The following is a 24773-nucleotide window of genomic DNA, read 5'->3' as shown; positions in this document are numbered from 1 at the left end:
GTCATGCTTTGCATCACAGCGGATGGACGAAAACTACCGCCTTACGTAGTTTTTAAGCGGAAACGTCTACCTGTGGAAAAATTCCCTGATGGCATCTTTGTTCGTGCACAGGACAGGATGGATGACGGATGAGCTGGTGACAGACTGGTTGAAGTGTGTTTGGGAGAAGCGACCAGGGGCGAATCTTGCGACGCGTTCTCTACTCGTCCTAGACAGCTTCAGGGGGCACCTGACAGAGAGCGTGCGGCAACAGCTCCGCGCATCTAAGACGGACTTGGCCGTCATACCTGGAGGCATGACCAGCATGCTTCAGCTGCTGGACGTGTCCGTAAACCGCCCTTTTAAGTGTGGATTTCGCCGTGCGTACAGTGAGTGGTTGGCAACGGCCCTCCACCAGAAGACTCCAACCGGCCGACTGAAACAGGCATCGCTTGTGGCTGTTTGCCACTGGATACTTGAAGCGTGGGCCACGGTTTCGTTCGAGACTGTGGAAAAAAGTTTCAAGGTGACAGGGATATCAAACAGGCTGGACGGTACGGAGGATGACCTCATCTGGGACAAGAACGAGTCTGAAGTCCCAATGAGTTCGGAGGAGGAGGACGATGACGACGAGGAGTGATGTTTTGTACACGGGACGAGCCTGAAATCCCGACGAGTTTAGCGGAGGAGGACGAGGAGTTTTTTGACAATAATAAAGGCAGGTACCACCGCAAATAATTTTTTTCGCTGTCTTTTTTCTCATGTAATCGCTGCACCCCGATTTTCACCCCAATCTCGGAAAAAAAAAGTGCGGCCATTACACGTGTGTATATGGTATTTCCATGACACTTCTATATTGTTATAAGTGGGTTTAACTGTATTACAGGAATGGCACTGCATTTGAGATATAACGAACAGCAGCAGCCATTCAACTCTGTTAGAGCGAATGCGAAGTAAGGCGTCAAACTTGACCCGCTGCCGAAAAATTTGCCCTTATGCCGGCAAAATGATCTCCTCCTGTTCCTCCACTTTTCAGCCCATCTCCATGAAGAAGAAGAAACAAAAAGAGGTGACCCAGAAAGCAATAGAAATGGTCAAAGAGCGAAGAGCTGAGACTGGGTGAACATATAAGTTCAGTCAAAGTCAACATTTTTAACAGGTGCGAAAGACAAGGACAGATTTTAAGGGGGGACGCGGGCTTTGAAAGTCGAAAAATCGCGAAAAAGTCGGCTTTTCAAAAAGTACACATTTCGGCTGTATATGTTATAAACTACCTTTCCTATAATTATAAACGCCTAATTCACAGGGGAACTGCTTTAAATTAAATATACAACTGGGTGCGGCAGCCCAAGAGTCGCGAGCGAACGGCAAAAGTACCCGAACTTCGCGCGCGCGCCATTTTTCTGCCGCTGAACCGAGCGCCGCCTTCTTGGTCTTGTTTTGTTTGTGAATGCTTGCCCTTTTCCATATTGCCTTTGCCGGCGGCGTCCGCGGCGTAGCAGAAGCATGGCTCGCTTGTGATTGGGGGCCTCACAGGGATTGTTGAGCTTCCCGCGTCTCAAATTCGGGCTGTGATTGGACAAAGCGCGCGCTCCGTGAGAACACGGGGGATCGCGCGACTGCTATTAGCTGCTGCGCGCGCTGACGCGGTGGCCCCTCCCCGGCCGGCGCGTCGTCTGCTCCGGCTGCCTACTGAGCTGGCGTTCTTTGTGCGCTCGCTGAATCGCTTCACGTTTCACCATTTTGAGATCGCCGTGATCATCGCTCGTTACGAATTCTGGTGGCGTGTTTTGAACGGTTATGTGCACTTTGTGGATTATTGCACGGTCGGCCACGATGCGCGCTAAGAAGTTCAAAACACTGCATACGTCGTCGTTCTGTGAATGCCGTCCGAATCGCGAAGTTAGCGAAAAGCGTTGCCAACGGGCGCAGAGACGCTTCTATTAGTGCTGCTTCTGCTCCATCACTACTAGACTGACTGCGCTGCCACTTCCAACGGCGTATCTTTCTCGTCAACGTAAGGAGCCGGCGTTTGAAGCGTGCCTGCTGTACCGACCATATCAACCTCGGCGATCTCGGCCTCCCGTATCGCGTCTGTCATCGCAAGCGATAACGCGTCGTCAGCATCGTCTGCTGTTCGCATGAAAATGCACTTTCCGAGGGAATCGGGGAGGTGGAGGCACAACGTGCTGCAGTGAGAAACAAACTTTAGACTTGAAAATGCTGTTTTAAACTTCAAGGGCCATATTCTCAGAATGAATTTTTTTCATGGTATGGTTGCTTATTCCCGCAGTATTTCTGGAACCGCTAATCGGATTCCCACCTGGTTTTTTTTATGGTGTGCCTGAATAAATTTCCAAGGGCAAGACAAGCTCATTTTTTCAAATTATTGAGTCTGGAATTTATAATAAACAATCAAAATTAGGCTAATGCAAGTCCAATTAGTGGCACTAACCTCAATGCACTGCTAAAATTTTTCGGCAGGGAAATTTAAAAAAAGGGCTCTGTCTTGCCCTGTGGTACCTATTCAGGAACCTTCATAATGAATTTCATAGTGCCAACACATTTTGCAAGTTCACCAGGCATGGAACAAGGAACCCATGTGAACCATTCTGATATACTTCTCTAACTTGAGTACCAATGTGCGCAGCTCCATGAAACTTTGCAGTTATTCAAATGGCTGTGCCATGAGTCTACCCTGAAAATTTCATTCAATTATCTCAAGAAACAACAAAGTTGGTATTCAAAGGTAGCCTCCCCCCTTAAAGGCAAACATAAACGCTGACCTGACGCCGAGAAAGCACTTTGGAAAGCTACCTATGCGGATGTTGAAGATGCGTTGCTTAAATAGTTTGTTGATGCCCCGTCCCTAAACAGTCCAGTCACCCGTCAGTGGTCCACTGATGCTTACCAAGGCAAGAGACTTCGCCTCCGTATTTGACTTTCCCGATCTCAGCCCAAGCAATGAGTGGCTGCATCAGTTTAAAGCCTGCCATGGAACAGTTTTCAAGATCACCGCCGGCGAAGAAGCCTCAGCGAACATTAAGACATCTGCACATGGCTTTCTAAGAACATTCCATACCTGCCAACCTGAAGATTTCAAAATTCGTAAAACTTCTGCGACCGGGGGGGGGGGGGGGGGCTGTTTTTTTTTTTACTTTCCAAGAATTTATCTTTAGCGACACCCTTGCTCACTCACCCACAAGCAAAATCCATGTCCCGCAGAGTAATGAGCGAAAACTCCATTGTGTCACGATTCCGTCCACAGCAATCGAAAATACCTGCTTTTTTAGGGCATCCAGCAAAGGAGTCTCTGCGTTCGCAGCCATTTCACGAACAATTGCCGTCGTCTTCGTCCGTCCACAGGCGTAGCGTTTGGCTTCCTCGCACTTGGGGAACATTTTCCAGAAAAGTGGTCCAGCGTGATCACTGACACTGAGCGATATGTTGTGTTCAACTAAAAACGCCGTGAAATGGCATTCTGCACGAATCACACCGACGTCGCTGTCACTGCGAACAAAACTTGTCAGACTCGGCTGGCTGTCTGCGGCTCGCACGTATCCTTGGTGCTTTTTCGAAGCGATGTGGATCTTTATGTCAGACTTGCCACCATGTAAAATGTTATCACAGGCACACATGGTGCAAAATCCGAACTTCTCTCCTTTCTTAGACGGCACGAAGCACGGAAATTCTGCCGCGTACGACTTCAAAAATACTTGAAAGTACTGTCGCGGCTTTGAGCCCGCCATTGCACTGCGAAACCGCTACTACTAAAACTTCAGAGTCACACTGAGTCGGACGCGGCCGCAGATCACTCAAAGACAGAGGCCAACACCAAAGTTGTCCACGTGAACAAAGGAACAGCCACTAGCCTGGTGGAGGCAGTATCGAGTTTTGGATATGGATTCGTGTTCCCCCGAGTAGACTATAGAAGTCACTACAACGTTTGCAGCTGCTGATGATGATATCACAAATATGTGTTGCCCTCTCGTGGCTGCCAAAGGTACCATAATAGTGTTAACATGGCCTCCGAGATTACTCTTCCGCACGTGTGGCATTATCTCGGAGGCCATGATGTTAATAGATGTCCGCACTTTTTTTTACGGAAAATAAAACATTTTCCGTAAAATTTCCCGCAAGATTCGTAAAATCGTAAGACTGGTCAAAATTCGTACATTTTACAGAAAATTCGGAAGAGTTGGCAGGTATGACATTCCAATGATAGCAAGCTACGCTTGGCGGAATGTGTACAAAGCAGATGAAACTGCACTCTTAACAGATGCTGTCTTGAAAAACCGTCCTGTACGCGTATGACAGCCGACTGCAATTTGTCCTTGGGAAGTCGCGATGCTTCCAGTCCGCTGCACACACAACAGAAAGGCTTGGATGTGTGGGGATTCACAATCCCCTTCCTCCATTATAACGCCCGCGCGTAATTAACACGCGTGATTACGCGCGCTGGCAGAGAGGTTGGCGGAGGAGAGGGCACGCTGGCCACCCCCCGCCGCCTCCCGGGACTGCGGCGACGCTGCCGCGGGCTTCCCTCTTTCCTGCCGGCGTAACCGGGAGACCTCCTCTCCCGTTCCGTGTCGAGGAGCGCGACTGTAGCAACTTGCTGGGTCTTCTTCGGCGAATGGGCGCGCAGCGCGCGGTTCATGATTTCCGCCGAGGAGACCACCGCCGTCACCGAGAATCGCCCGCTGACCGTAGGCTTTTACCGCAACGGGATGTGAGCGAGAAGCTGTGTCAGGTGAGAAGACTCTTCCTCTCACCTCCTTGGCGCGCTTCCCCATTAGGTGGTTTTTATTTCACCCCCGTACGCGGCTTTCGCTCGCTACACGGTGGTTGTTATTAATTGCTATTCCTTTGCCGTGTACTCGAGCAGTGCAATAAACTCTGTTTGAGTACGTAACTCGGTGTTTGTCCCCTCTGGCCCGAACCCGCCGCAGTGGCGATTTCTCGCACCGCGGGTTGGGGGTCACAGCTCTGTCTGCTAGGGCTGGCACGTCGGGGCTAGAAGGCGACTGTAGCGTCTAGTCCCCTCGTGGCGCATTCCTGCGGGAGTAATAACCCCCATAGATGATAATGTTTGTCGAGTGGCTGGTTGAATTCGATCATGACATGATGAAAGAAAACAGGAAGACCCTTCCCTGACTGCTATGACTACACTTTTCCTGCTACTAAATGCAACCTGCCCATGGACATGGGCATTCATGCACTCTAGGTTTCTCATCAGATGCTGATAGCAATTGAGAGACCAGGTGCCGGAGCCTCATTTTGGATCTCTTTGAAGGTATGGGAATGCTTGAAGCCTCTTGGAACTCACTGCTTTCAAAATGCTGGGTTTATGGGCCCCAGAGTGACGGAGGAGGTTGTTGAACTGCCTCGCGATCAGACACAGATGAATATGTGGCAACGCATCATTGACACGCAACTGGCCGTACCTGATGTTGACTTCGTGGGGGTGGACAATGACGCTGAGATAGCAGAGCCACGTACCAATAAAGCCGTAGTGCGTGAAGTGCGAGCAGCCGAATGCAAAGACAAAGACATTGAGGACGCTGACTTGCTGCTAGTTGCCATGAGCGCTTCAATAGCGGCTAGTTACAAGCGTCCTTGAAACAGTTTGCTGGGAGCAACGGCCTTGGAGAGGAGTACATGGGGAGAGGTTAGTAGATGCTGTGATAGGGTGTGCTTTCAAAAAGCAGACGCAGATATTCGTCTGTATAGTGTGATAAGTCCATTGACTAACTTAAGATATAACGAAAGCAAATAGTGTGACAGTCAGGTGCGTATAAGTGGGCTTGACTATATTTTTTTTCCACAGTGACTTGATTGGCGGACACACCTGCATTAATTTATTTTGAGAAAATGCAGCCAGAAAAGCCGATTCACAGTGCAATATAAAAAAGGGGGAAAAAAATGCATGCTCTCAGCCTTACCCCAAGGGCCCTCTCCTGTGACTTGATCATCCTGTACTCAGCATAGCGCCTAACGTAAAGGTAGACATTAGAAGCAGTAACGTCCATCTCCCTGCCTCCTGGGATCAGCTCCACAGTGCCACCACCCTAAATGGGAAAAATAAAGCGACTTTGACATAGCTAAGCACAGAATATTGTGTAGCAGCACAATGGAACACTTCTCATGAGCTTGCACATTCCTTGTGTCAAGTTTTAACTGGCATATTGGGCCATGTGGATACAAAAAGCTGCTTCATTTTAACTGTAAGAGTGTCATATTTTAAATTTTTCATATCATTATACAATTTTAACTCCTATAGAAATGAACTGTATCTGACTGTTTGCCATATCCAGGGTCATGAAAAATGCGATTCAACTGTAAAGCAGGAGGGAGAAGTTCAGCTGGGGCAAATTGACTGCAAAACATCTCTACGCTAAAATCTTCCAGTGCTACCTCTCACCTCTTCGGGACCCAGGTCAATGCAGAAAGTGAGGTCAAGTGCTGAGAACACTGTGCTCGAGTCTCGAGACTCTGCTTCCAACACCAGCTGTCGCAGCGACTCGTATAGGAGGGGATCGAAGAAGGCCAGGTCGTGCCAGCCAATGCGCTTGTTCAGGATGTACTTGATGACATGCCGGTTGAATGAGATGGGGCACAGCTCATTCTGCAGCAGGCAGAGGCCGACAATCCTGAAAGGGCACCACGCCTGTGAGCACAGCCAACCCTCCTCCATTGAAAGATATAATCACTCGTAAATTCCTGTTAAAAAGACCGAATGTGAAGTTGACAGTAAAAATTTGCAATTGCATGCACCTACCTAGCACTATATGTGTAGTGATATGCCGTTTTCTACACAGCTATACGTGTGCTACATTTTCTGTTGCAGACTGACTTGAGTGTGCGTGTCCCAAGTACAGTATACAATTTTTCTCTCGGTTAATACGTTTCCGGATGACACAATTTCCCGGTAACTACGGTCGAAATTTCAACAAATTGCGGTTGTATAATACATCTTGCGATCAATCAGACATACACGCTAAAGGCCCGTTTACACTAGGCCGATCTAGGTCGGCCGACCATCGCCAGACGCGTTTTTTGCATCGTCGTCGTGCTTGTCGCACGGCACCGACGCCGACAGCGCACCGACGGTTGGCCGACGGGGATTTTAGTTGTCCGACGCCGAAAGCGAAGCGATCGGGCTGCCATCGGCAGATTTCCTAATTACACTACAACGCCGCGATGCTCCACTGCCCGCGCCGACCAATAGCCGTTGCTGCCTTGACCTCGCCCTGCCCACAGCCATGTCTCGCGTCTGCTGCAGACCCCGGGGCTACTGATTTCGGTACTTAATGCTCACTTTTTACCACTTATTCACCAAATAGCTCACGCATTCACTAAATAAATACTTCATGACAATAGTAAACGTCTTGCCATTTCCCGTGTGAGCGAGAAATTTTATCTGGAATGCGCCGATGATGACGAGTGCATGCCATCGCTGCAGCAGTTTACATCTGTGTGCATACACACATGCTGCTCGTTTTCACGGCAAAAAAGCTCCTGCCAGGCTCCACTTTACTAGGGTATTTTCTCTTCTCGCGCTACCGCTGCAACATTACACATTTAAAGGTCAGTTGAGAGTCAGCGCCTGTGTTGTGTTATTCTCTTTCGTCTGTGTGTTTAGCGCTGTTTTATTTTTAACCATATCAGACACATGACTGGGAATAAACATTAATTAGTTGACGGAACTACAGCATCCTGGGCTCTGGCGATCAGCTTAAGGCATGCACTCCAGCAACATTTTTGCAGTGGCTGCCTTCACAAGGCTTAGTTTTCATCTGCTGCAATCTTGGAGCTACTTCTGAGAACAAGTGAAAAGCACACAAAAGAAATGGAAGCAGTAAGAGGCCACCAAGCAATGTGTGCATGATATGCTGCACAGTGTCTTGCGACATACTTTAATTTCCATGCCAGTGATTTGTGAGTGCTTGCCTCACTACTGGGATGTAGTATTTGCATCAACATCTGCAGCAAAAGTAATGCATCCAGTATGGTAAAAGATGCAAGGTATGAGCGCGATGCAGTTTGCAAACAACATGCCAGGTCACAACCACGTACAGTACCCAACCGATTTTTCGGACTACAATAATTCGGACTTCATTAAGGAGTCATCGCGCGTCCCATAGGAATGTGTAAATTTTCACGAGAGATATCTGAGACTCTATGGTGTCCAAAAGTTTGATTTTTCGAACCAAATTTGCTGCCAGAAATACTTAAGAGATCATTTTTTGGCCAAAAGCTCATTTTTTTTGGCATGATGTAGATGTGAGCAGGCACTGCTATCTAAAAACAACCGGCTTTGTGCGGCCGTGGCTAGGCAAAGCAATCATTCGGACTGACTAGCTTGGCACTCTGTTCGTCGCATTTGAGGCAGTGGCAGTAAGAGAATGTTCATCATCGTCATCGTAGTAGCCTACAAAGAGCGCAGAATTAAACTGAAATCAAACGCGAGCACTGTCTGCTGGCAAAAGCGGAGGGCGGGGGATGTGCAGTCACGTTCTGCTCGCATTTTTTTCCCAGCGAGTTCCATTTTACTGTTTTCGCTGCAGTCATTAACCATGGAAACATTGTTATTGCTTTGAATGGTGCGTACAGTCGTATGTGGCACGAGCATGACCTGCAGCTGCATCACAGTACGTCGTGAAATGGCATAGCCATAAAGAATGCATGACTGGCAGAGATATTCTAGGTGGAGGGCTATAGTGGTTAGCACGATCTGCTTTTGCGGGGCACCACTGCTCCGACCACCTTGAGCGAGTTGCATGCTTCCTGGCAACGTGCATGCCTGCTGCCGCCGCCATATTAGATTGTGCTAGCGCGTGCGCAAGGCGGCGCCCAGAAGGAGGTCGTTGTAGCAGACCACAACATGCTAGAACTCCCTATTATCCCCCCCCCCCCCCCCCCCCCCCCCCCTTCCGAATTTGGGCAGGGGCGGCTCTGACCCAATCTGTATGTCATCGTTGGCTTGATAAAGATCTGCCAGTGACTGACAGGTACTGGACGTGTCCAGCTATGGCTCCATTTAGACAATGGCTACTCATGAAGGTGGGCCTGCGGTGGAACCGCGATTGTGATTACGAGAAGTGGACAATGGACAACCACACCGCCAACCTCTGCGAATACGTAAGTGGAACTGGACTTCACTCCTTCTTTTACCTTCTATCTCCTGCATCCCATTCCCCCTTTCTCAACTTACGCCTTGCGGCAAATTTTTCAAAAAAAAAAAAAAAAATCTCCCTATTACAAATAAAACCTAGGGAGCGGCGAACATCGTGATTTGTAAAACTGATATTTCGCACTAGAGTGATGTTTTTCCAGTTCATGAATTTTTTGAACTGTTTGATTATTCGGACCATTTCCCGGGTCCCACCAAGTCCGAAAAATTGGTCGATGACTGTATGTATGCTGTTGCTTTAGTACAGACCAATCAAGTGGTGTAACAAGATGGCGATGCAGACTAATCAGTTTCTCATTTTGAAGTAACCAGACTGTTGTCTGTCATTTCCCCTTCGCCCCCATTTACAATGCCTTTCTTTCTGCTCTACCCCTCCCCCTCCATTGGTCAGTCTTATGCTACTTTCTAGCACTGTTTTCAGTTAACTCTAGTGCTGCATGGAACTGACATAATTACTAGTACACTTTGTAAACGGTAGCCAACAGTACAGTAAAAAAATACAGAGTGCTAAAGCCAAGAAAAAAATCTGCCGCAGCGTACACCACCACAAGGCTGGAAGCACACTTACCTGCCAACATTTCGAAAGGCATTGAGCCGGTCTGGTGTGCACTTGCCCTGACGTGGAGAGTAGAAGCCCCTCTTGCCTGGCTGGTACACGAGAGGGCTACAGTCTTCCCCATCTTCCTCCTCCTCCTCCGCATCACTCCGTCTCGCTGCCGCACTCCGCCGACTCCTCTCCCCGAGGCTGAACACATCCAAGTCTAGGAGCGTCTCAGCTTCTCTGTAATGGGCCATTAACAAAACAAACACTTTACCCACTAAAGATATTTGTAGTTGTGTGCAAGCCAACTGCAGCTCGCTAAGAGACAATGCAAAGTAGAAAAAACTCCAAAACCTTTCATCAAATTCAGGTTTTTGCTACATGCAGCTCCCATGCTTTGTTAAGGCTAATGCCTGGCTGCAGCACAACAGCTGGGGCCAGGCAGCAACACAAGTGTCCTACATCTGGTGTCTATAGATATAGAACATGTTTAGCCCCTGCTAAAGAAACTGCATGAAGCAAAGCCTGTGAGCCCTGTAGCAACTCCAAACGCTGCTCACCGTCCATGTGAAACAATGATCTCCAAGGCCTCGTCCACCTTCTCACGTAGGGCGTCCTCGGAGGCCAACAGGAGGAGCAGCTGAGCGGCTGACTGCTCCAGAAGCATGCCCGTTATCTTGCTGGCTAGGGACTGAGAATAGGACAAGGCTTCAGTCCCATCACCAGGAAAGAGGACCTTCTCACAAAAACGACAATATGCCAAGAAAGATGCATTCATCAGGTGTGCCAGTACTGAATAGCTTTCTAACAGTGCTTGCCATCCCATCCGATTCCCATTGCAATTTCACTACAGTAAAAGCTCGTTAATTCGAACTTCACGGGACCGGAAAAAAAGTTCGAATTATCCGATGTTCGAATTATCGAATGGCCTCAGAAAAAACTGACCAAAGCCGATTTGTATTACGGTAAATGTACCGTATTTAGTCGCGTAGCGAACTCCTCCCATAATGAACCCACCCAGCCCCAGTTTGTGCTTACGAATCTGGAAAAAAAAAAAATAATAAAGGCATCAGTCGTTAGCGCTCCGTTTTGGGCCATTACGGTCCACAACATATTTCTTGGCAGTGCGCCAGATGCTGAGCCGTGTTTATCTGGCGTGTTTATCTGTTGACTTTAGCTCCGGCAGGAGGGAGAAAAGCGAACTTGGCAAAGTGCCAGCGATTGTCCGGTTGTGCAAGCCTCCTTTTCAAAGCGTTCGCTTTATCATGCTGTGAACGACTGGGGCGGGCGGCACCGTCTACTGCCACTTCAATCATCGGAACGAACGGTGCTAAAAGCCGGCGTCATGATTGCGGCTGACTTGCATGCTTCCGTTGACGACTGGTGAGTGAGTGAAAGGATGGATGGCAATCGCAAAAAAAAAAAAAAAGTAACCCATAGCGCTCGTCTGAGATCATAGCCTTTCATGGGTGTTGGCTGGAACCGCGTTGACAGTACTTATCCCTATTTCCAAATTAACAGGGTTGGAATTAACGAATATTTAGTTGCGAGCTACGGAGATTGCACAGAAGAGAGAGCAGGCAGCCACCGCCAAGCGGCTATGCGCTGACCTTGCCGCGGCCGCCGTCCCCTCCCTTCAACACCGCCGGCCGCCACGCCGGTCATGGCGCCATTTAAGTTTTACCCACTCTTCCATGGTTTTGCCTGGTTCCATCTTCCGTCCCCGTTTTGGACGTGCGCAGCCTTTAATTATGCCTACCGATCGCGAAGGTTCTTTTTCTTTTTCTTTTTTTTTTTTCGCGTGATGTGTTGCCAAGTCGCCCAGACGCGGCAGCGCGTAGTTCGAATTATCCGTAGCGGAACCGACTCGCCTTCTAATTAACAGGCTTTTTTATACACAGATCTCTATGGAGCTTGGCCGGACCAAGTAGTGTAGTTCAAATTATCCGAAAATTCGAATTATCGAGGTTCGAATTAACGAGCTTTCACTGTATTTGAACCAGAGATACATATAAACATGCTGAAACTATGAATACCGTATACACGCGTGTAATGGCCGCACTTTTTTTTTCGAGATTGGGGTGAAAATCAGAGGGTGTGGCGATACATGAGAAAAAAAGCAAAAAAAATTATTTGCGGTGGTACCTGCCTTTATTATTGTCAGGATTTCAGACTCGTCCCGTGCCAAAACATCTGCTTCCCTTGGAAAGCGCGCCTCTGACCATTTGTTTTCCTGAGGGCACCTTCTTGGGAGCACCGTCGCCGTACACATTTTTCGTCAACGCCGAACTTTCGTCCAGCCGCTCTTTTTCCTTCTTCTTTCACATAGTGAATCTCTTTCAGCTTAAAGTGAGCGATATAACTAACGTATTTTCCTATCAAGGAAAAAGAAAATCTCCAGCTCACGAGCGCAGAACAAATCAGAGCAGCGATGCGTTCCGATTGCGAGATCGCACGTGATATGCTTCGGGCGATAGAGGAAATGGCTGTAAAACGGAGGAGCGAACAGACTTGGATTGGATTGGATTTGCTGGCCTCACCCTTTGTAACGGGCGGGCATCGCTGCGGCTAGGAGCGCCCCCTTTGTAACGGAGGTGGTGGCCGCTGTCCCCATGCTAGACTTTTTTTCCTCAAATATTTTGTTCTTAATTTTTATTGGCAATTCTACTTCTAACCTTACGCTCCATTTTGGCTTTCACTTGATTTTTGGGCCCCACCTGGCGGCAGTAACCACAAAACGTTCCGTATTTCTTGCACTGCACAGTAGACACAGTAGACGGCACTGCCCAACTTCCTGAAACTCATGGTGCGGCTTTTACTCGGGAAATTTTTTAAAAGTTTTTTTTTCCTAATTTTCTTTCTAAAGTTCGGGGTGCGGCCATTAGACGCGGGTATACGGTATCTAGATTACCTAACCTGGCAGCGAAACATTTCGACATTTCCAAATGACAGTATCTTGCACTTATCAGACTTTTCTTTCAAACACAGCGACTGGCATCAAAAATTGTAAACAGGTATTATGGACAATGGACAAGATAGTCAAAGTAGCCGAGAACTTATATACTGATCTCTACAGCAGCTAAAGTAGCAAGGACCGTAACGAGATTGGCGGCAGGGAAAAACAGTCAGACGTTCCACCAGTGACGAAGGACGAGGTCAAGAAAGCATTAGAATCTATGAAAAGGGGGAAATCAGCTGGAGAGGATCAGATAACTACAGATCTGCTAAAGGACGGGGGGGATATCGTGCTAGAAAAACTGGCCACCCTGTATACGCAATGCCTGGTGTCATCGACTACCGGAACCATGGAAGAATGCAAACATTATCCTCATTCATAAGAAAGGGGACTCTAAGAACCTTAAAAATTACAGACCAATCAGCTTACTGTCTTACGTATAAGGTATTTACTAAGGTAATCGCTAGTAGAATCAGGACAACCTTAGACTGCCACCAAGCAAAGGATCAAGCAGGTTTGCGGAAACGGTACTCTACTCATGATGGAAAAATACAGCGCAGAGAAGGACATCATGAATAACCAACACGCCCAGACTGCTACGGTATTGGTACTCTACTATCGATCATATCCATACCATCAATCAGGTGATAGAAAAATGCTTGGAATATAACCAGCCCTTATACATAGCATTCATTGATTACGAAAAAGCATTTGACTCAGTTGAAACATCGGCGGTGATGCAGGCATTGCGAAATCAGGGGGTAGACGAGCCGTACGTGAAAGTGCTGGAATATATATATAGTGGCTGCACAGCAACCATAGTTCTGCATAAAGAAAGTAACAAAATTACCATAAGGAAAGGTGTTAGGCAAGGAGACACAATCTCCCCAGTACTATTCACAGCTTGCTTAGATGAAGTATTCAGAGACTTGGAATGAGAGCAGTTAGGGATAAGGGTAGATGGAGAATAACTCAGTAATCTGCGATTTGCTAATGACATTACATTGCCTTGCTAAGCAACTCGGGGGATGAACTGCAAATAATGATTGATGACCTAGACAGGAAAAGTAGAATGGTAGGCTTGAAAATCAATATGCAGAAGACTAAGGTAATGTTCAACAGCCTCGGGAAGGAACAGGAGTTTACATTAGGTAGCGAAATACTGGAAGTAGTAGGCGAATATGTCTACTTAGGACAGGTAGTAACCGCAGATCCGGACCATGAAAAGGAAATAACAAGAAGATTGGGATGGAGCGCATTTGGCAAGCACTCGCAGATTATGATTAGCAGCTTACCGGTATCCCTCAAGAGGAAAGTATACAACAGTTGCACCTTACCTGTACTCACCTATGGGGCTGAAACGTGGAGTCTAACCAAGAAAGTTCTACTTAAGTTGAGGACAACCGAGAGGGCTATGGAACGAAAAATGGTAGGGGTGACATTAAGAGATAGGAAACATGCAGAGTGGGTCAGAGAAATAACTCAATTTACCAACATTCTAGTGGGAATTAAGAAGAAGAAATGGGCATGGGCGGGACATGTAGTGCGAAGAGAGGATAACCGATGGTCGCTTAGGGTAACAAACTGGATTCTAAGAGAAGGAAAGCGTAGCAGGGGGCGGCAGAAAGTTAGGTGGGCGGATGAGGTTAAGAAGTTCGCGGGGGTCAAGTGGATGCAGCTAGCACAGAACCGGGTTAAGGGGGGACACGGGTCTTGCGGACCAAAAAATCGCGAAAAAATCACTTTTTAGAAAATGTGATTTGCGAAATCAGTAGCTCTTTATCTACCTATCTGCTAAGTTTTTCATCTCTAGGGTCGGTATTTTAGTCACAATGCCAATTTATATAATCGATGTCGCCCAAATTTGGGCCGAAAACGACCCCCGAAACAACCATTTTCCGCGAGGCGTAGCTCCCATTTTGTGCGCGGCACCGTAGCCATCTTGGTCTCATTCGAAAGAGCCGCCTTTCGTCTTCAAATCGCCGCCTCTGCTGTTTACATTCGCCCATTGGTCGCATAAAAAATAGCAAAAAAAGAAAACGTGGCATTTGCAATCCCATTGGCTTTCGGGGTGCACGTGACGATAAGGCGTCCCCGCATTGGTGGAGCTGGCTGACGGCGTCTGCTCGGCGCGCCCGAGCCGCGGGGAGACGGCGGAGACGTGACGCCGGCCGCGCTTGGTTCCGAACCGCGAGGTGCGTTCATGGCAAGAATTTGTGAAAAAAGTGAAAAAAATAGTTGAATAATTATCTCAAGTGATGCCCTGCCCCGGCTGTGCGCGCTCAGGCCGACGGAAATCGTGCGCCGAACGATCGTGTGTACGAGCCTGAAGTAGGCCTAGCGTGTTCCCCAGCACGGGGGACTGCTACTGCCAGCGGTCGCACCCGCCGCGACAGTGATAACGCTGGCCGCAGATGAGCAGAAAGATAAGGTCAAAACAGGAAAAGCTTGAACTCGCGCCAACTCCAGCAACGAAGCGGTAGACGGATTGTGTTCGTAACGATGACGGCAGCGCGGCGGACAGTCCGCTTGGCGATGCGGAGTTCACGATCGTCAGATCTAAACAGTTTGCCGAGATTGGCGAAGCGTAAAACATACGGCGGCGATATTGGCATTTAAAAAAGTGAACGGGGATAAGGAATCGCCGTCAAACTTATTCTCCAATGCGTAAACTGCGGGACACGTCGTCTTCGTTGAGCTCGCCGCGCGTTTGCGCCGATCGGACCTCGTTCATAGTCCTTAGGGAATTCACTTGCTTCCAGTGCAATGCAGAGCACTGGGAAGCAGCAAACAGCTCCAAATTACATTTCTTTTCCGCAATAAACGTTCCTCACCGCGGTCTTGATGCGAGGACGTAGCAAAACGACGTACGTAAAAAAAAAAAAAAAAAAAACGAAAAAGTGACAACTGAATGTGCTGCAACTGCAAATCAAAATGAAAGAGGCAACACTTGGACGTTGGAAAGCAAAGAGACTACATTCCTGGAGGTTTATAGCCATTTTAAATTGTAAACTTGTTCATTGCACCACTGAATGAGAGCAGACAGGAAGCGTGCTTCCTCTGCAGCTTTTCAGACTGCAGCAAAACAAAAGCAGAAGGGCAAACCCAATGCAGATTACTGTCCAGGAGCCTTCTAGGCCACAGTGGCCTGCATTTCTACAGTTTTTGTTTGATTAAATTAGTGTTTGACATTGCAATTCGTTTTTTCCATTTTTCTCAAAATGAAAATTTTGCCTACCCTTCTATTTTGCGGGTGGCATTGTGACTCTCCTACTCGTTCGATTGTAATGATTTTTATTTTTACTGGCTCGTGAGTGTTAAAGGAACACAATAAAGCTATTATACAAGGTCTCAACTGCATGAAAAATTTTTAAACATACGAAGATGTAGAAAGGGGGTGGTTGCACTTGTGAAGCTGAAACTTAAAACTTCCACAACTTTGGCTTGTAGTAAGGCAGGAGCACAAAACTTGTTTTATTGTGTTCCTTAGACATTCAGGAACAGATCCATGTGCATTTTAGCAATTTCCCTTCAGTAGATATTTTTACAAGCTTCCCGCAAGTCTGGAACAGCAAAGTTGCTGTAACTACTCAGCAAATTTATGTAGAAGAAAACTAACAACATATTTGAAACCAGCACAAGAATTTACATAAACCCTGCAAATTTCATACTGACAGGACAAATATTAAGAAAATTTTGCTCAAGACCCATGTCCCCCCTTAAGTGGAGAAATATGGGAGAGGCCTTCGCCCTGCAGTGAGTATAGTCAGGCTGATGATGATGATGATTATGATTAGCCAATGAAACTTGATTTTATTATCACTATTACATGATTAACACTTTCTTAACTCATGATAGGCCTTACATACAGGTATAAGAACTCATGCTGATGATGGCTGAAAACAAAATGTGTTTGCAATTTTCAATGCCTGTATTTACATTTTTCAAAAATGCACTCTGTGTAAAGATTTTTTTTTTATTTTCAATTAAGTGCACCAATTTTTATAACATAGATACTTTTTTTACTGTCTGTACCGACATTCAAAAACACCTTAATTGTGACCGATTTTTATTATTTGCGTTTGCTTCAAACCTAAAAACCTCACATATACATTTTAATGAATTTGCTTCTTTTCTGGCCCTACATTTCACATAAGATTTTAACTGTAATTTACAGTGGGAGTACTTGAAAAGCACTGTTTTATTCGTTTCACACTGTATAATTTTGCTTCCCACCCAAAATGTTGATATCCGTGCATCTCCAATAATCATACCAGTTCCGCCACACCATCCCTATCAGCTATTGTCCAAAAATGGTAATTCCTCTCAGCACTTTTGTGCAGGCACAGAGCTTTTTCGGAAGGTTGTGAAATTGCCATTCCACATAGTCACTAAGGCTGCAAGTAGCCCCTTGTTCTGCAAACTGTCCTGCGGATGCATTTGCAGTCTGTGTGTTCTGCCTAATTAGGATTCTGTGCTTCACATGAGCTCAGCCCACACACTACATTGGTAGTATGCTCATGTATTGATGGTATGTGTGTTCTGTCATGTTGATTTGAGGGTGTGCTCACAGGGCGAAGGGCGTGGACACGTGGGTAGAGCCGCTGGCCCAGCTGCTGTCGGTGGGGACTCAGGTGATCGTTGGATGCCTGGCCACTGCCGCCTGCTTCGCCAGGCATCACAAATGGGGGTGCATCGTAGCGCAGGCCGCCACCCGACTTGGTCGCCTGGCTGCCAGTGTTACTGCTGCGCCGTTCCTTGTCCCGTTCACGCGACCTCAGCCGCTGGATTATGTCTGAGGGGACGAGAATTGCAGCAGAGTGGTGAAGGCCATTTGGCAAATCACAAAACATTTGACAAAAACCATCTTCAGAGAGGACCACAAGGCACAATTCACAGGCAAGCAAAGTACTGCTGGAGAAAGGTCACTGACATTAAGTGCAAGCAATGAAATAATTGGTTATGGCAGTTTGGTATCCCTTGGTGGTTCACCAGAAAAACAACCTGTGTCAGGCCCAGCTGTCCTCCTGTTATTGCTCCTGCAATGGCATTTCAGCAATGTTCGACTACAGTTTCTTCTTTGCAGGCCAACAAGAACAGTCGAGCTCACATCTTGCAGCCTCATTTATACCGAGTGGGTTAACTCAGTGTTGTAATTAAACACTAGTTTCAAAACCTGGTGGTTCTTTCAAAGTTGAGTATAAATTGTGCCACCATGGCCATTTTGTTTTCTTTACAACGTTTCTCTACACTGACCCTTTCAGGCGCCATTTTATATTTTCCCAGAAAAAGAAAAAAAAAACGCACATTCGAGGATAGGTAATTTGTTACTTTTGTAGCAAGAAATGAAAGTGGTTAATTTTTCTAGAGAAGTACGACAAATTCCATGGAATATTCCACAACTAATGAAAATAGCAACATAGCAACACAGGACTTGTCATGTAAAAAGGCGAAGAATAATGGAATCGTTTTGCTTTGCAGACCTAGTTCATATTCTACATAGCGAGGAAGAGAGAGAAACAAAACATAGCTGGCAGAGGAAAAGTGTGTCTGCATAAAATTGGCTGGCAACATGGCGCACCGCTCAATTTTTCGCATATACTTACAGCATTTGCTACGCGAAAAAAAAAAAGGGGGGGGGGGGGGGAGGGGGGGGGGGGCATTCGTGACAAAGGATGCTGCCCACTTTACCTCTGCAAAGTGCTGCAAGGAAGCACAGAAAGCTTGCACTTTTAAATAATTGCAAGGCCATTGGAAAATTTTTACGAAAAATTAATACAGTAGAACAACGTTGAGATGTTTTATTTTAAAAAATGCGAGAATAAAACACATTATCTGGCATAACACGTGATCTGAACTGCCTGATTTTTTAAAATTTAGCCGCTGGATGAGATACAAAGGCATTTAGAATTGAGACTTTCACTGCATAAAAGTTGCAGATTAACATTTATCGACATCCAGTACACACAGCTCCTTTCGTAGTTATCGCAGGATTCAACCTGTAGAATTCAAGCGCGGAAGAGAAAAACGAATCATGGTTCGTAGAAGATAATGACCTAACCGGGATCACTTCTTGTTGTTTCCGCATGCTTTGTCCCTTTACACCTGTGACATGTGGAGAAGCCATCACAATAAGTTACAGTAACCGCATTTTTGCTCATGCTATGTTCCCCAGACCTGTCTGCTAGTATGCAATCGAATGGTTGTAGTTATTAAATGGTACAACCCTTATGCCCTTAGCACTGCCAGACACATTTTTCCTATCTGCTCCACTCAAAAGTGTGGCGTGTTTACTGCATCAAATTTGCTTTTCACTCTTGCAATAGGCAAAGAAAAGGGCTATTTCAATGTGTGCACTAACACTACAGAGCGACTTTAGGAAGAACAGGTGAGTGCTGGAAGCTGTTGCAAGTAAAAATTTGTTACTATACCATTTGTTTCTTTTTAAGCTCAAGAAACACCAAAAAGCTTGTTAATTCGAACTTGACGGGACCGGGAAAAGTTCAGATTATCCGATGTTGGAATAATCTAATGGCCTCGAAAAAAAACTGACAAGAACCATTTGCATTATGGTCATTTCCCGTCTTTACTCGCATAATGAACCCACTCCTCAATTTTTGTCTACGAATTTGAAAAAAAAAAAAAAGGAAGGAAGGCGTCGGTCATTATCGCGTCTCTCCGCTTCACGTCGTCACAGTCCGGAACGCATTTGGATGCAGCGCAGCGATAATATCACAGTGTCTTTACCTTTTGACATCAGCTCTAGAAAGGGGGGAAGTAAACTTAGCTAAGTGCTAGCGCTTTTCTGGTTGTGCAACCCTTGTGTTCAGCAGTTCGCCTTATCATGCCAAGGGCGATCGGGGCGGGCACCGTCTACTGCCACTATCATTGCAATGCGCCACAGCAGCAAACACCTTTTGAAGTGAACGATGCTAAAAGCATTGAAAGCCTCTCGGGAGGAAAAAAAAAAACGGTTTTGCCGCATAATTAGTAGCGGCCGTTCGAAGTCATAGCCAGGTTTCATGGGCGTTGGCTGAGACGGCCGGCGCCAACAGTACTTATCCGTATTTGCGAATTAACAGGGCTCGAATTAACAAGTTTTTAGTTGCGAATTTCGGAGGCTGCGCAGGAGAGAGAGCAGGCAGCCAACACTGTTGCCGCCAACGCCTACCCCCCGGCACTGCCGGCTGCCACGCCGGTCATGGGCGTGACCGGCGTGAACCCACTCCTCCGTGGTTTTACATGGTTTCATCTTCTGTTCCCGTTTTGGATGTGTGTAGCCTCTAACTATGCCACTCTTTCGGGGAGGTCTCTCTCTCTATTTTTTTTTTTTTCCTGTGCGCTAAGCCACTTGGACGTGACGTCACATAGTTCAAATTATCCGTAGCGGAACCGGCTCACGTTCGAATTAATGGGCTCTTTTGTACACAGATCTCTATGGATCTTGGGCGGACCAAGTAGTGTAGTTTGAATTATCCAAAAATTCTAATTAACGAGGTTTGGATTAACGAGCTTTCACAATAAGCACTAATATCAGCAGTGCTTAATAACAGCGTGTCACCCAGTGAAATTTAAGCAAAAGTGGTCATGTCTATGTGCAGAAGTCACAAGACACTTTTTTCTTTTTTTGCAGCAACTGCAACACAACAATGAAGCTCACTTTTGGTTACAATGAATTTTTAAAAAGTTCCAGTATTCAGACCTCCTTCAGATTCTATCAAATCTTATCAAGCAATCGGGAATTATGAGACATCTGACAAGATAGCTTAATATAATGTTATACTCTATAACAACAAGCAACAGTGCTTTGGTTGCTGATGTTTTAAATCTTTTTTTTTCTTCTTTATTTCCGGGCCAATAATAATGAAATTAAACCAAGCTTGCTGAGTTTTTTCCAATGATTCCAAATATGACACTTTCTTCTTTAAAATAATTTCCAATTAATACAATATCAATTAGATAATCAGTACAGTAAAACCTCGTTGATATGACTTTGAAGAAACAAATGAGGGCAGAAAAGTATTATCAGGGAAAATATATGATCTAAGCTGCCTGACTTTGAATAACTGTAGAATGAGGTACAAATGCATAAAGAGCTGACACTTTCACTGTGCAAAAGTGCAGATTAGCATGAGGGTTCTTAATGCCCCCAATTTCGTGTATAAGAAAGGAAATACAGTCAAACCCGGATATATCGAACCTGGATATATCGAATTTTGGTTATATCGAACTCACGAAATATCCCCTTGAAAATCCCATGTAAAAGTATAGGAAAGCCGCGTCATATATCGAACTTAATTTCACTGGTCGTTCGATATATCGAACTTTGCACCACGCACTGGAAAGTGTGCCTTCCCCAAAGACGATCGCATCACCCTTGGCCGTTAGCCGCGTGCCGTTTTGAAGCCACGCGCGGAAGGAATGAGGGGACAGTTCGGCGACGGCTGGTCTGGGCAGCACCGCGCCCATTCCCTAAAGGCACGCGCATCTGCAGTTATCGTTTTCCGTGCGCCAACACATGACATTTGCAAGCCATGTGCGTGGGTGTGCCCATCCTTTTGCCAAGCTATCTCTCTCCTTCAGCACGCGCTACGCATGCGCCAAGCCAGCTCAGCCCGTTTTCAGACAGGCGTCAAACGCTTTCTCGAGCGTGTTGCGAACCCTCTGCGCGCGCAGCGGCTGAGGTGGCTATGGTGCCTGCGGACGTTAAAAAGCGGCAGCTCTCTGTTCGTTAGTTTTTTTTTTTTTTTTTTTTTGCGAGTCATCCTTTCTTATCGTTGTGCTGTTTGGACGTTAAAAAGCGGCAGTTTCCTTTTTTTTTGTGTGTGTGTGGGAGTCAACGAAAGCACGCGGTCAGCTGCTGCGATCATGAAGCCCGCCCCAAGCGCGGCGTGATAAATCGAACCAGGCTTGTACGTGCAATCAAGCCATCACGGGCACTCTGCCAAGTTCGCTCCCCGCCACCGCAGGAGCTATCAAAAGATAAACGCGCCCCGACGTTATCGCTGCGCAGCATCTTGGCACGCTGCCAAGCAATAAGCTGTGGTGAGACGACCGAAACGGAGTGATGCGCGCCATCGACATGCAAGCGAAAACGCTCGCGATTTCTGCCGCGGCAACACAAACACCTAGTTTAGAGCTGCCGCTGTGGCTCGAGCAGCGAGAGGGAGTTTGAAATTTTCGCTGTGTCGATGCGCTCGTCCCTGAGATCGCTCAATCGCTTGCATGTGAGCGAGCTGGTCTTAACGCTTTTTTTTTCTTTTCAAATTCTCCGTGCAAAAGTGCAGGGTGGGTTCATTATGGAAGTGGGTTGCTTACGCGACAAATACGGTATCGTTTTTTGGCAGCGTAAGTGCCGTCACAAGCCGATTTTTGTATATCGAATTATCGATATATCGAACTATTTCGCGATCCCCTTCGAGTTCGATATATCCGGGTTCGACTGTAATATGAACTGGAAACATATTAGTGAGGTTCTAGTGTACCTCCGCAGAGAGAAAATAGCTCAGTATAAATTAACATTTAATGCATGGCTACATAAGTAACAGTAAATAATGCAATAATCAAAGCAGTTTTCTAATATAAGTAATTAAATTGAACTTTGAATATCAACAATCAAGATATGCTTGTCAAGCATTTAACTTAGCATAATCATTCATTCTTAAAGCTTGAACAAGAAACTGCTGTTATCATTGCAATCCCTGCACCTTTAATTTCTTTTAGCAAGCAAAATTACCTATCTTTTACGGATGCTGTGATCTCACTGTACCTAAGACAACAAGATGTCTAAAATTTGCTGAAACAGAAGCTTGGGCCAGTTGGCAATCCATTGCACAGAAACAGTGAAAAATAAGACTGGAACGAAGGAAGAACGCATGGAGCAGCACTCATCCTTGTGCGCTCCCTCTGTCCCAGTCTTGTTTGGCAGTTTTCCTACGCAATTCAAAATTAGAATTAAAAAAAAAAAAAAGAAAAACTCAAATGCAGCAAGACATCCCAATCAGGCTGCAATCACTAATTCCATAGCTAGTGATAGACACCTATAGATCATCTTGCACTGTACGACAAACAGGCTCAAGCCACGTTTGCCAAGGTTTGTGATTTTCGCAGCTACTGCCGCTGCCAATGGCACAAAACTTGCTTGAAGCATCTCTCTGTCGCGCGGTTGAAAGCCCAGGTATCACTTTCTCATCACCACCTTTACGATGCCCCATAAAAAAAAAACGATCTTGAGGCGGTAGTGTTCACTCCTCACAGTCGCGGCCGAACACCACCAGCTACTACACTGTTAGCGCAAAAATGCGGAGCGTTTGCATGTAATGGCTGATTTGCAGCTAACAGAATGTGGCAATGCCCTGCCCCGGCACGAATCTCATCGCTGCCTTTCACTCCCTTTCAGGCCAGTAATGATGCATGAATGTAATTACAGTAGAATCTCGACGATACAAACCGGGTTGGTGCAAATTTCAAGATGATATGAATTCTTAAATTTCTCCGCCAGAAGTGCATTGTGTACAATGTGCAGAATTCCAGTTGTTCTTAATACTCTCCTGTGTCATTTACATGAACTGTGGCTGCAACCGCATGCACCATGCACTGCCGGCACATCGTTGACTCCATGATTGCTACTCACATTATGCATGAGAGGCCGTAACTGGCAGCGCCGACATCGCAATCACCTGTCGTGCGATACATACCCAGAGAATATCGCAGCAACACCCAGCCGTAAATAAATTCTGTCAGTCATAAACGAATGCCTTTCCCATATTTCTGTGCACAAATTTTTGGTTGTTCTGATGACAGTAATTTCTTCAAGACCCCATCAGATTCATATCAGCAAAAATTCTACTGTATACTGTATGCGCTTGTATAAGGACCGCACTTTTTTCCCGTAATTCTGATGGGGACGGCCTTTACATGGGAATGTTATTTACCATAAAAATTTCCAGACTACAGCACAGCCGTAATTTTGCGCCTATTGTTTACATGGTCATATGCAATTTTATGACGAATCAGTGCAGGCGCGGCAAATATTTTGGATACATAATGCACTAAAACTATGAATGATATACGGCGTGTTCTGGTGCGACCTGCGCTGTTACCATCCGCAGTAAAACAGGCTGCTAGCCGTTGCTTTAGCACTGTATTACTTTACTGGCAAATGTCACGTGATCCGAAGTTAAGATGCTCCTAAGGTCCGGCGCTTGTGACGGCTTGATCGACGATTTGGAGCGGCGCAGCACGCGTGAGACCCACGGCCGCTGTCGGTGTGGGTTGGCCTTCTCCTGGGCTGCATTTCCGTGCATATTGCTGTCAAAGTCTTGTGGAAATCAATTATAGATTTTCATTTTGTTGGGAGATTACTGTCTGACGTTAAACTAAGAACAAGGTTACAACTAGCAATGCATGCACGTTATGACACATGTTAGGCCTAGCGTAGCTGAGCAAACGGCACAGTCGTGGGATGCATATCGTGCTGGCACCCAAGCCAGGAGGGAGCGCATCATCGCAAGAAAACGCATCGCTCTCGTTTCCTTCCAAGCAAGACCAAATTAATGCTGGAATAGTGCATATTTCTCTAAGTGCAGGCGATTAAAGAATGCAGATTTGGCTGTAGTGTATGGATAAAGTGCTACTTTTTGACCAAAATTTGCATATACAGTAAAACCTCGTTGATACTGTTTTTTTTTAAATGCTGGAAAAAACGTAACACAAATGTTCCTACTGCACCACACTAGTGATTTCAGAGGTTAAGATATGTTTTTAGCCTATATGCCGTCTTGCAGTGTGAAAGTCGCAAAGGCAGTAGGAACATTAACCGCTTAACTGTAGACTGTCCAGCTTGCTGAGAGCACACTGCTGATAGTTTGATGGTTGGTTGGTTTGTAGGGTTTAACGTCCCAAAGCAACTCAGGCTATGATAGTTTGAATCATGCCGTGTAGTTCAGTAGCAGGAAAAACCACAAAACTTTTGTGGTGCAGTGGTTAGCACAGTTGGCTATCAAACGAAAGGTCTAAGTTCGATCCCGCATAGAGTGCAGCGGGTAGAGGTTTTTTTTCTCGTTTCTTTTTTTAGCTTTTTAATATACACTGTCTCTAATTCG

General features: G+C 46.2%; 1 protein-coding gene across 7 annotated transcripts in view; it reads right to left on the bottom strand.

Annotated features, from left to right (window-relative positions):
- The window catches only part of hyd (E3 ubiquitin-protein ligase hyd), a 264107-nt gene that overhangs the window by 12077 nt on the left and 227257 nt on the right, over positions 1–24773 (bottom strand). For 5 of the 7 annotated variants that reach the window (XM_084607224.1, XM_084607031.1, XM_084607166.1 and 2 more), the window contains exons 39-44: positions 23825–23959; positions 17241–17464; positions 10274–10404; positions 9741–9953; positions 6401–6629; positions 5922–6047 (exon numbers count right to left, since the gene is read on the bottom strand). In XM_084607224.1, coding sequence (XP_084463350.1) covers positions 5922–6047; positions 6401–6629; positions 9741–9953; positions 10274–10404; positions 17241–17464; positions 23825–23959 — 1058 coding nt within the window. The remainder of the gene's footprint in view (positions 1–5921; positions 6048–6400; positions 6630–9740; positions 9954–10273; positions 10405–17240; positions 17465–23824; positions 23960–24773) is intronic. The other 2 variants (XM_084607293.1, XM_084607365.1) reach the window with 1 other exon arrangement.

This window comes from Amblyomma maculatum, chromosome 1 (assembly GCF_055883805.1).
Source record: "Amblyomma maculatum isolate TAMU_Amacu chromosome 1, ASM5588380v1, whole genome shotgun sequence".
In the NCBI taxonomy this organism is placed as follows: domain Eukaryota; kingdom Metazoa; phylum Arthropoda; class Arachnida; order Ixodida; family Ixodidae; genus Amblyomma; species Amblyomma maculatum.
Note: the sequence above shows the minus strand (reverse complement) of the source record. Positions and strands in the feature narration are given on the sequence as shown.